General features: G+C 43.8%; 1 protein-coding gene across 2 annotated transcripts in view; it reads right to left on the minus strand.

Annotated features, from left to right (window-relative positions):
- NT5DC3 (5'-nucleotidase domain containing 3) overlaps positions 1-13225 on the minus strand; it is a 61957-nt gene that overhangs the window by 6365 nt on the left and 42367 nt on the right. The window contains exons 10-13 of one of the 2 annotated variants that reach the window (XM_059186693.1): positions 11247-11328; positions 10089-10175; positions 5729-5869; positions 103-167 (exon numbers count right to left, since the gene is read on the minus strand). In XM_059186693.1, coding sequence (XP_059042676.1) covers positions 103-167; positions 5729-5869; positions 10089-10175; positions 11247-11328 — 375 coding nt within the window. The remainder of the gene's footprint in view (positions 1-102; positions 168-5728; positions 5870-10088; positions 10176-11246; positions 11329-13225) is intronic. The other variant, XM_059186692.1, reaches the window with a different exon arrangement.

The raw sequence follows: 13225 nt of genomic DNA on the forward strand, positions 1-13225 counted from the left end.
AAAAAGGAGGCTGCCTCGGACCAGCACTGGGGACGGCGTGCGGGCTGAGTGGGGATCAGGCAGGGTGGTGGGCTCGCTGCCTTCGAAATGGGCCCCTCTTACCTCATTTCCTTTCTTTCCTTTTTCCACTCCTGCAAAACCAGCTGTGACTCAGGGTCTCTGTGAACCTACAGGACACAAGCAAATCACTGAGGTTGCTCTAGCGGCAAATAAGCTCATGGGGTGATGAGAATTTAAGGGGCAACTCCTCTTGGACGAATTTTATTCCTTGACGTCAAAGACATAGGCACTTGCTTAAAATACCACACTTTCAGATTCCTGGCTGCATTCTTGCCTTCTTCACCAAAACAAAAATTTTAAATCTCCAACACTAGAAACATGATTTAACAAACAGAGATGGAACATTATAAGCCTATTAAACAAGGCCCCCATTAGCTGGGTCTATTACAGTATTAGTGAAGGCTATGTATAAACACGATGCATATCTATCCATGTAAAACATGTGTGTTACATGTGTGCAGTGTGTCCCCTACACGTGTGTACCACATATGCAAACATCCACTGACCACACACCCCCACTACACATATCACAGATGAGTACAAACATAAAATCAGCAGGTAGGTGGACTTAGCAGGTGTAACAGTACATCTCTAATTACAAGCATGTCAAAATAGGGGCATGTATGTGGCAATGAACATTTTTGGCAATGGAAATTTTTCTTTAATTTATGCAAGGAAAGTAGGATTATAAATAGTTTTAGTGTTTTCCCTTGAGGTGATATTATCCTTTTGGAAGTGTTCAAGGGAAAATAAATAATTGTTCTGTGAAAGACAGGAAGGTAGAGCACCTCAACCAGAGGGAAAAAGCAGAGACTTTTCTAGCTGGCCTGAAATGTGAGCAAAAGGCAAGAAGAGAAGGACAACTGCCCACAACCTAACAAACGGAATCTCACAGGTGTCATGTTGAGCAGGAACGTCCCTGCCAGGGTCAGAGGCTCATGTGACCATGGACGACAGGTGGGGCTCCCTGCAATTCATGCTCACATGGGCAGCCTTAGAGCCTGGAGGAAAATACCAAACAAGCAGGCCATTTGCTTCCCACGTGGGAACCAAGGCCCTCTGTTTACTGCCTCTGCCCAGCTCAACAGCTTGACTGGCAGTCACCTGCTAAAGGCCTCTGCCACTCACACGAAACCCGTGTGGACTGAGCTTATGATCTGGATGGCTCCCCCAAACACACACTGCCTGTATCAGTGGGAGGCAGCTGCCACTGGACGACCACTGGCTGTTACTTCCGGAGCACTGGAAGACTGCCTCAACACTTCCGGAGGTGCTGACAGAGGCTCTGTAAACGTGATTTTAATTAGTTTTCACATTTTATTCAAGAAATTACTCACTCTAGCATTTAGGATCAACAAAATATGCGACTAGATCAGAAGAGGTAAAATGTGTAATTTCTATACACACGTGCACATGCAAACATATCTGTACAGCACACCTATGTGCCCAGCATTGTGCTTGATGCTGAAGATACAAGAGAGGACAAGACAGAGGCCCCCTTGGAGGTAAACAGACCGTGATAAAACCACAAAACACCACAGAGAGTGAGGGGTCAGTCTGTGAGCAGGAACGCCCCCAGCTCTGCCCACACACCCTTCTCAGCCCATAAACTGGGCACTTCCGTCCCTGTCTAAGCAGGAGGGAGAGACGTCTTCTCCCTTACTCTGCCCATAAATGCAGGATGGGAGCATGCTCTGGTGACGGGCATAGGGATTACCAAAGTGAATCTCCCTGTGCTCTCTTTCTGAAACTTAGCTGCCAGAGGACATGAGACTCCTCCTCCCCAGGGCCGGCTCTGCAGACCGGAAGGGCAACCTCAGGTCTCCCAGCTCAAGGCACATTCCCCAGCTCTTCCAGAGATGGAGCAGACGTCATGTGCCCCAGTCTGCCCTCCTGGGCACCTTTCTCCACCGCTTACCATCACTGTCAGAACCTCAGCCTCCTCCCCTGGCGCCCACCCCCCATCAGCTTTTGTACATGCTCAAGTCTCTTCTGTTTAAAAAAAAAAAAGGCTATTTTTCCCTATTTTTCCTTAAGGCACGTCTTTCTCCAGCTCTGCTCCCCCCAAAAGCCAAACTTTTCAGTAAGTCGCAGGTGTCTGAAATCTATTTTAAACTGCTTCAAAAGAAGTGCTCATTAGTGATAACTAATCTTTAAGTGAAACTATGCACGCCCAAGTGGGTCGTTAACATCAGTGAAGACTCACCAGAAGCCCACACGAGAGGCCGAGAGGCCGGTCCCATCTTTGGCCCCAGTCGTTAATTAGCATAATCAGCTCCACAGGAGCAACAAGGCAAGTCACACTCCACCAGCACACCAGCCCTCCCGCCCAGTGTGAGTGCGGCCCTACAGTCCAGCCGCCCCGAACCTCTACCAGGGGAGGCCACATCCAGCCCACCACCCGTTTTTCCCATCGGCTTCCGTGCTGAAGAGTAAGTTCCTTTCTAAATGCTTGGGGGTGTGGGAATCAAAAGAACAATTTTATGACACACAAAAATGAGAGGACATTCACATCTCAGTGTCCATCAAGAAAGCCACAGGGACACAACCACGCCCCATCGTTTACACATGGTCCGCACTGTCCCGGGCTGCTCTCGGCCACAAGCACAGCTGAGCAGCAGTGACAGACGGCTTGGCCCACACAGCACGACACACTGACTGACCTGGCCCTTTGCAGAAATCGGCCAAACCCGGAGCTAAATGTGGTTGTGACACGAGAACCTGGGAAGGCTGTCTACTGCTGTCAACCAGCACTGCCACCATCCATCACATCATTTTGGACTCTACTTTCGAGGTTAGTTAAACCAAATTATCTTTATTCTTTACAGCTACTCAAAGCCAAAATTATATACTTCTATTTAATTCATCACACTTGGCCCCCAACGACACTCTGCTGGCTTCACAAATTAAAAAATCAAACCCAAGCTCTGAGGATGTTTTTCTCTTCAGCAAAGAGTCCAAATAAAGGACTACATTTCTGAAAATTACCCCGAAAGGGGAGTGTCTAGAGATATGAGGCAGAAAGTCACTGGAAATATTTAGCTTTTCACGTGAACGTGGCGGCAGCAGGGCAGGAGGAAGGGGAAGAGGAAGAACATGAGAAAGGACACTCGGCTGGATTTTTTTTTTTTTTTCATTATCTGCCCTACTTCTCTCTATCCTCATGATGCTAACCGGACAGAAAGCTATGCAAAGAGTTAGAGCCCGAGGTGAGAGTGAGGAAGACTCTAGAGCCAGACTGCCCACGTCCCCATCCCAGCACCATCACCTGTTACTTGCCAAGTTACTTTCCTCCTCCTCTGTGCCCCGGGGGCTTCACCTATAAAGTGGGAGTGTTAGTATCTACTTCAAAGAGTTGTTCTGAGAAAAAAATGAACATAAAGCCTGGACCAGTGTCTCCAGTATGGTATCTAGAACATGGCGTCTAGGGCATCACGTCTAGAACATGGGTCCTATAGTGTTGTGTCTAGAGTGTGGTTCTAGAACGCAGTGTCTAGAACATTTCCAAATAGCTTGGTTCAGCTGTTCACGAACTCTGGAACTCAGGATAAGTTATCTGTCCTTCAGACTCCATTCCCTCTCCTGTAAAATGGGATTGGCAATGTGAATGGTAGCTCCCTCTTCTTCCTCCCCCCCTTATGTCTTATATAATTACTTCCAAAGTCAGAGAAATATTTTCAGCCCTTCCATTCTCTAAAACACAAACTCCTTAATCATCAAACTTTTTATACAGGTCAGAGAACAGAAAACAAAAAAATTATCCTCAGAGCTAAAATGTGGGGCACCTGGGTGGCTCAGTTGGTCAAGCATCCAACCGTTGGTTTTGGCTCAGGTCATGATCTCAGGGTGGTGAGATCAAGTACTGCATTGCAGGGGTGGGGAGAGGTGTGGGGGGCGGTGGGGAGAGGTGTGGGGGCAGTAGGGAGGGGTGTGAGGGGCAGCAGGGAGGTTTACACTCGAAGGGGGAATCTGCTTGAAGATTCTCTCTCTCCCCCATCCCCCACTCTCAAACATGTGCCTGTGTGCACCCACACACTCTCTAAAATAATCAATTAATAATTTAAAATTTTTTCAATTAATAATTTAAAAATTTTATCAATTAATAATTTAAAAATTAATAATTTAAAAATTTTTAATTTTTTAAAATAAAATTTAGTGACACCATCCACATGCAGCCCGTGTCTATGTCTGTCAGGCTCCAGCATGACAGAGGGGGGGCAGCACTGCCACAGCTAAGGAGAACTCTAACCCTAAGAGCAGGGAAGCGCTCTGACGTCGTGCTCAAATGCTCGGACTTGGACATCACATGTGCCTTAAGTTCAAGTTCTTGCTTTGTCATTTTACAATCTCAGACACGCTGCCTGACTTCTCAAACACCCATTTTCCTTATTCTAAGTGGAAAAACTGTACCTGCCTGCGAAGGACAGCCAGGACTACTGATGACTCGTGTGTGCAGGATAAGCACTCCACACAGCGTCTGGCATGTGAAAAGTAACTATTATTATTGTCTGATCTATGTACACACTTGAAGCTACATTAACCCAGAATTGATGCCTTTTATTTTTAGAAAAGCACCTCACAGACAAGCATAGTCAGGGACGCATCACAAATCCTCATCACAGACCAGCCAAGAACCAACGTGGGCAGAGCCCACTGGAAGCAAGGCCTAGGGGACGTGCAAGGTCCCATGCTCCGGAATGTGTGGGCCCCGGAGCGAGGGCCCAGCCAGCCGCTTCTCACAGCTCTGCCTGAGCTCACTGCCAGCTGCCTCGATGCGGGCTGCCAGCTGGGCCGGGCAAGGCAGGCCCCTGCCCATTCCCAAAGTGGGCTGGCAGGCCGTGGGCCACAGGCCGTGGCCAGAAGCTACAGGTGTGTTAGCCAAGAGAGCGGGCAGCGTGCTCCTTATCCTAAAAAAGCACTCATGCTGGGACAGCTGCAGGCCAGGTCAGCTGAACCAAGCAGGAAGCAAGGTGTCTCAGGAGAAGGGGGAGTGGGTCATAGCGACAAGTGAGGGGTAGCTTCCGTGGGTCAGAAAAATCACCAAAAACAACATTCCTCACTAACAGTCTGAAACTGGCTACATAACTTACACAAAGGAGAAACTGCCACTGAACTCCACTGAGCCAGGAAATTATAAGTATTATGTTCAAAATCAAGTGGAGGCTATATGCAGAGATACTGACTTCTGCTTTGAGACCCTCTCCAGCAAGCTGTGATGCCCAGCCTGAGGGGTTCATTCCACAGGACCCTGCATTTTGCAGATGGGGAAACTGAGGCCCACGATGGGGAAGTACCACAGCAGCAGGCCCAGCAGGACTGGTCCCACACATCAGCAGAGGTTCTCGAATCCCACTATCCCACAGGATGTCTCCCGAGAGAGCTTTAGTGGGGAAGCGAGGACACAGGATCTCCGCTGACAGAGGAATCCACATAGACCCCCGCGTTTACAGGGCCCCACAAAGCTCTTCTCCTCAATCAATTTGCGGGGCACTTTTAAAGATGTCTTCACTCTCTTGGGGGCAAAACAGCCCCAGGAGTTATTCTGCAGGATGCCTTATGCTTCATGCTTTATAACCACAGTTAAAAGAAAATATTTGAAATAACTTTGATTAGAGGACTAACTTCAGACTTAAAGAAAAAGGAGGAGAGAGAGAAAAAAATCCCAAACCTGCATCTGCTCCAATAACCCGGTCAGGGTCTGCAGCCAGGTCATGGTTTGAATGTACTGCTCCGTGTTCATGATCCTGAGCTCGGACCTCAGCTCTGGGATAATCGCACCAGTTCGCCAGCCGTGCTTCAGGGTCAAATCCTAATCGCAAAGATCACCAAAAGTCAACACTCCTCTCGAAAGAATTTAAACCATTCCGTTCCCTTTCCCAGACCCAGACGCAACAGGCGTGCACTGAATTCCTTTTTCATTGCAATGCCTAATTATTAACCAAGCCAAATTTAGTCAATTACATGTAATTAAGCCAAGTCAGCCCCAGGCTTTGACCATAACACCCAAAGAGAGTTTCTGTTCTGGAAATAATGGCTGTGAATCAAGCCCCTGCAGAAACACAGGGTCTGAAATCATTAACCATGGTCTGTAGAACAACAGTTAGGTCAGGGGCAGAACAAGAGGCTCCACTGAAATGCCACTGGAGGTCTTCATTCAATTCGTCCACAGACCACTGGGGAGCACCCACTGTGTGCTGGGCCTTGTGGGTTATGAGGAATTATAAAATGTGAGGCTTGGAATGATCCTACAACACAGACATACATGATCACATTTCTCATGCCAGATACAGTGAACTCGTGATTTGACAATTAAGCCAAAGTATCTGTCAACAAATATATCCTAGGAAATCTAAGCTATACAATCAGCATACTAAATGGTCATTTGTTTTCTCATTTGGCAAATATTTATCCAACTACTAAGTGCCAGGCCCTGTTCTAGACAATGAGGATAAAACAATGAACAAAAACTGATAAAACTCTGCCCTCATGGGAAATACAAGCAAAAAATAAACCAAAGTATGTACAAAGGCAGGTGGTGATAAATACAGTGGTCAAAAATCAAGCAGAATAAGAAGGAAAAAAGTTATCATCGTATATAAAGTGGTTAGGAAAACAAGGCCAATAAAGGGATGTTTGAGAAGAGATCAGAAGGGAAGGAGAGTGAAAGTGTGAGCTATGCGGGAGGAGAACAATTCAGGCTGGGAAAACAGTAAGTGCAAAGGCCCTGGGGCAGGAACATGCTGGGGTTGGGGGTGTGGAGGTAGAGTTGTAAAGGAACAGCCAGGCAGGGAGCCTAAAGCTGAGTAGGAAAGGGCAGAGGCAGGTCCTGCCTTCAGAGAGGAGGGCTTTAGAAGGACAGATCAAGCAGGGCCTTGTAGGAAACAGTAGGAAATCAGGCTTTTATTCTGAAGAATAAAGGAAAGCTTTGAGGTTTTAAGGAATAAAATGGTATAAGGTTTAAAATCTTCAGAGTTCACTGGCTACTCACCTAAAGCTAGAATCCCGGCTCCTCAAGTGCTAAGGATATTGCCTGCTTTCTTCACCTACTGAATTTCTTTAAACCTTTCAGCATTTCTCCTCCTATAGTACATGAAAACCTACAGCATAACCTTTTAAATACTCCCAATGGTGGCAAACTTTTGAAGGTAGCTTTTATTTCTGAAAATAAGTAAAAAGTCACCTGGAACATTTCTAAGACTAAAGCATATGATAATAAATTACTAATAATAAAACTGATTCTCTCCTGTGCCTCAACCTGGCTCTCAAATCTATTCTTAAAGGGGCACCCAAAAGTGTGTTGACAAAGAGCAACGTTATAAGTACTTACATTCCCAAGGTGACTTCCCTGAAGGATAATGTGCTTTGCCACATAATTTCTGACATGTTAATTCTGACATGTTAATGAATTGATCTTTTATAACAGTGGTTTTCAAACTCTGTTGAACTGTTTCAAACTCTATATGCTCCAAGAGACTTTATTTACTAATTTATTTATTATCTCTACACCCAATGCAGGGCTCAAACCTACAGCCCCAAGATCAAGAGTCACGTGCTTCACCAACTGAGCCAGACAGGCATCCCTCCAAGAGACTCATCATAGATCTAAGGACACACATAGATTGAAAGGTTTAAAAAAGATATTAGTAACCAAAAGAAAGCAGGGGTGCTATGCTAATATCAGACAAAATAGACCTTAAATCAAAAACTGTCACAAGACACAAGGAATGACAATTATATAATGACAAAGGGTCAATTGTTATAACAATTATAACCATATATGCACCAAACATCAGAGTGCCACAATCTATGAAGCAGATATGAACAGAACTGAAGGAAAAAATAGCTCTGTGGTAACAGCAGGAGACTTCAACAGTCCACTCCTATAACAGAAAAATGACCAAACAAAAGACAAGAAGTCAGGAAATATAGGACTTGAACAACACTGAAGACCAATGAGAACTCACAGACATATGCAGAACATGCCACCCAACAAAAGCAGAATGCACATTTTTCTCCATGCACTTGAAATAGTCTCCAGGACAGAACTTATGTTAGGTCCCAAAACAAGTTGTAATGAGTTTTAAAATCATACAGAGTATCTTTATTGATCACAAGCAGTGAAGCTAGAAATCAACAGAGGGAAAAACTAAAAATTTCACAAAAATATGGAAATAAAGAACACCCTCTTAAACAAACAACAAGTCAAGGAAATCATAAGAGAAATGAGAAAATACCCTGTACCAAATTTAAACACAAATGCATATGTGACATAATGAAACCTATGGGATGCAGCAAATGCAGTACTCAGAGGGAAATTTATAGCCATACACTATATACACAGTATAGCCATAGCCATACATATGTGAAAAAAGAAATATCCCAAATTAACAACTTCACACCATAAGGAACTAGACAAAGACAAAAAAAACCCAGAACACTCATATTACTAAAATCAGAAATTTAAGTAGTGATAATACTACCAATTCTACGGAAATAAAAAGAATTGTAAAAGCTACAAACATCAACAACCTACAATACATCAACAACCTGAATAACCTAGATGACATTCCCAGAAACATATAATCCACCAAGACTAACTTATGAAGAAATGCAAAAACTGAAAAGACCTCTAACTAGTAAGGCGATTGAATCAGAAATCAAAACCCTTCCAACAATGAAAAGCCCAGGACCAGATAGACGGTTTCACTGGTGAATTCCTCCAAACAGTTAAAGAGGAATTAACACCAATCCTTCTCAAACTCTCCCAAAAACTGAAGAGGAGGGATCAGTTCCTAACTTATTCTGAGGCAATTATTACCTTGATATCAAATTTCAGTGTGAAAAGCTGTTTAAAAAACAGATGGCCAAGCCCCACCAGATCTTCTGATCTGATGTGAGACCTGAGAAACTGCATTTCTAATAAGTTTCCCAGGTGGTACTGATGTCACAGGGACCACACTTGAAGAAACTACTGCCTTGTGAGCACCTCTCATAATGCTAAGACCTGTGTGTGTGTGTGTGTGTGTGTGTGTGTGTGTCCATGCGCGTTCACAGACCCACATACCTCAAGGGCAGCACACAGTTATCTCATCAAGACCCAAAGACACCCCTCAGCAAGAGGCAAATGTCTGTGACATCATGTCACTCAGCGGAACATTCTGGTAGTGCCAAAATCCTGAAGGTAGCACTTTATATTTCAACTTATCACTTTTACATACATTATCTTACTTCACTCTTCTCACAAATGAGGACATCGGAGCTTGGAGGCTGTGTGTAAGGCCACCCAGCTGAAAATAGTAGAGCTGGGATGGAAACCTGTCTTCCAGTTCTGAGCCCATGATTCCTTCCACTAGACCCTCAGCCTGCTGGACAGACGTGACCATGCAGGGGGCATGGAATCACCCAGCAAGAGTGTGTCCACACACAGGCACTGGAATCACCCCTCCACCTCTGCCTCCAGCAGATGGTCTGAAGTCTGATGCCACCAGCCTGGGCTCACTGAGCAAACAGAATCGCACCGCACCAGGAGCCGGGCATGGCAGGAAACGTGACTGACTCAGCCTTGTTCCAATTATAGATTAAGTCATAATTCATGTCCTGCGATGCTGCTCTAGTTATGCCAGTGGGCATGAAATGCCTCACTTTCTCAGAATAGCTGTTTCCTGGAAATGCCAGTTTTTGAACTTGCAAAAGAAGCCCTGACTAACGTTTATGAATTCTTCTTTGTCCGCCTCGGATGTTTTAATAAAAACAAAAAGACTGGCATTTATTTCTTACTATTACCTGAATGGAAAGATTTTTCTCAAAAATCCTGAGTAAATTACTAATTTCTATCATTTCAAAAAAAATTTACTTTTTACACCTCTGATCCATTCCATTATGTAAAAATTGAGACACCCCCCCCCAAAAGGCAACCTTGTCCCATTTTTATGAAAGTATAAAAACGGTCTTAAATAAGAGAAATTCCTTAGGAAGTGAGACTAACACATCTGTCTCCCAGCAAAGAAAAGGAAAAAAAAGCTCCTCACCGCCAGGTCACTGTATATGTGGTCACCAAAATACAACACTTTGGATCCTCTCCATCCAGTAAGCTTCAAAAATTCATATAGATTGCCCTGCAACAATAGAAAAAGAGAGAGATTGTATCATCTGAGATAGAAACCTATATACTTATTGTAACCCAAAATACTGATTTTTTAAAACTTAGCAAAAGCTTTAATTTTATACACAATTCTAAGTACCAAAACATAAAAGATAAAAACACCTTTGCATGAATTCTCTCAGATGTTTCTTCTAAGTCAAATGCACTTTGCAGAAATGATTCATATGGTACATACCTCTCCGTAATGATATTTTTACATGGAGCATTCTATAACCATGTCAGTGAATACTAATCTACCACTTCAGTAGCGAGAAATACTGTGGTTCCTTTTACCAATCCTCTAATGTTGGACATGTACTTTGTTATCTATTTTGTAACTCACGGCAAATATTCTTGTAGCACAGTCTGAGCTACGTCCTAATAATTCCCTTGGTCTAACGTGCTAGTAGTGGGATAGCGATATCAAAGCAAATCTTCCAACATCTGGAAAACAGACTTACTGCCCAGCGCAGCAGTGTGTTACAAATCCACCAGGAAGGTTTCAAGTTTTTTAACCACGCAGTACTTCGTCTGTTTTATAAAGACTTTCATGTGTTTTATAAATCTTACAGAAATACAAAAATTTTAAAGGATGAGATAAAACAAACTTCAGTAACACAAGAGTCAGTGATTCAATCACTTATTCAAACATTTGAAAGCTTCACGGATACTAAAATATATCAAAATTGTATACAAAACACAGCTCATCAGGAAATAATCACTAATTTAAGGTAATACACCATGTCACTCAACGTTTTTTCAAGAGAAATATCCAAGGTTTACTACTAACATCTTAAATTGTATACACTATGAAAGTAATTCTTTAATTGTTTTTAAAGCCTGTTCAATTCTGAGTTAATTTAGACATAACACACTGAAAATACACTGACTTAAATTTAAGTTTTGCTGCCAAGTTATAAATAGCTAATTCAAGGAGAACACTCAGAACTATGCCAGGCACACAGGAGGCCTCAACAAACACTGGCTGTTATTATAACTGACCACAAAGCAAAGGAACAAAAAGGAGAAATCAGTCACGAGGTACCTGCTTATAAATCTGGCCTTTCTGCAACTTGTGGATCTTGTCCCAGAGTAAGACACCTTTCTCGTTCACCTTGCGGAAAGGTCTAACAACAGAAAGGGAAACACTATGACCCGTGGGAACCGTGCAGGCTGTCTGCCTAGGAAACACCGCACAGTTACTCAGTGGGAACGGAAAGGGACTGCACAAACCTGGAAAAGCCTTGGAGCCCAAACTCCACCACCACACCACCTGGCCCACTACAGACATCCCAAACTGCAGACCCCAGGATCCAAAAGGTATTTAGCAAGGAAAGAACTCCAGGGTCAGATAAATTTGGGGAACACTAGGCACTACTTATGTCCCTCTTAAAAGTCCCTGAGGCCTCTAGAAAACCTTCCTGGGAGAGAAACTTTCAGATTTCCTAAAATGTATTTGATCACACAGAGAAAATCTGCTTCACAAGCACAGCTTATGGAAATACCACCTTACTACGCAGTGTCCCACTCGGTGCTTGAAATCCAGCCATTCTAGACACAAAACAGATCTGAGGATGAGACAAATCACTTTATCATGGAGAAGGGGAGTAAGAATAAAGGCCTCCAGGAGTTCCCCTCTACTTGCTAGATGCTATGTGGCCTAATTCATGAATCATTTAATAAAGCCAATTAGAACTTTAATATTAAAAAGGAAAAAAAAGAACAAAAGTCCAAGGCATGTGGGGCCCGTCTGCCTTTTTTTAAGGTAACATTTATTTGGATTGCTTTTCTGATCAGAAAAATGTAAACTGACTCCAAAAAATCTGGAAAATGCAGAATAGAATGAAGAAAAGGGAAATGACCCCTAATCCCAGTGCCCAGGTATAAACACCTAAGCTTTCAGTAGGTGTCTTTCAGTCTATAAAGATAACATCTGTTATCTTTCTCTTTTTTATGAACATAAATGAAGATCACTGTGTATACCGATTTGTATCTTTTTCTCTACTGTTGTGAGCAATCTCCCATGTGATTATAAATTCTTTCATATGTGTTTTTAACGTGCTCGCTGCTTTTTTTCCCCAAAAGTATCTTTTTCCCTTTTTGAGAGAGAGAGAGCACAAGCAGGGACAAGAAGAGGGAAACGGAGAGGGAGAATCCCAAGAAGGCTCCACACTCGGCATGGAGCCCGATGTGGGGCTCGATCCCACGACCCTAATCATCAACTGAGCCAAAATCAAGAATCGGTTGCCCACATGACTGAGCTACCCAGGCACCCCTCAAATACACCATTTTTTTAAAATGATTTTATTTATTTATCAGAGAGAGAGAGGGGGAGAGAGTGAGCACAGGCAGACAGAATGGCAGGCAGAGGCAGAGGGAGAAGCAGGCTCCCTGCTGAGCAAGGAGCCCGATGTGGGACTCGATCCCAGGACGCCAGGATCAGGAACTCAGCCGAAGGCAGCTGCTTAACCAACTGAGCCACCCAGGCGTCCCTCAAATACACCATTTTTAATGGCTGTATAATATTCCCTCCCATGGATGTTCCTTTAGGTTGTCTCTGATCTTCATCACTATAAATAAAAGGGATGAGCGGAGGTGTTCCATGCATATAGAACAAAGACAAAAAATGGGTGCAGGGGGCAGGGGGATGGCTCTTGGTAAAGAGGTCTATCCCACCACTGAAAAACATTTTAGAGGCATCTGGGTAGATAAGTCAGTTAAGCATCTGCCTTCGGCTCAGGTCATGGCCCCAGAGAACTGGGATCCGGTCCCACACATCAGGCTCCCAGCTAAGTAGGGAGTCTGCTTCTTGTTCTCCCTCAGTCCCTCCCCACTACTTGTGCTTGCTCACTCTCTCAAAATAAATAAAATCTTTAAAAAATTTTTAAAAATGATTTTAAATGTTAAAAAAAGAAAGAAAAACATTTTAGGATCCCTGACACCCCCCTCCCCAACTATTAGTGCTAAGAGCACACCCTAGTCACCGTCGTAACCCACAACTTCCCCACTCCTCTACTGCCAGTG

This window comes from Mustela lutreola, chromosome 8 (genome assembly GCF_030435805.1).
Source record: "Mustela lutreola isolate mMusLut2 chromosome 8, mMusLut2.pri, whole genome shotgun sequence".
In the NCBI taxonomy this organism is placed as follows: Eukaryota; Metazoa; Chordata; class Mammalia; order Carnivora; family Mustelidae; genus Mustela; species Mustela lutreola.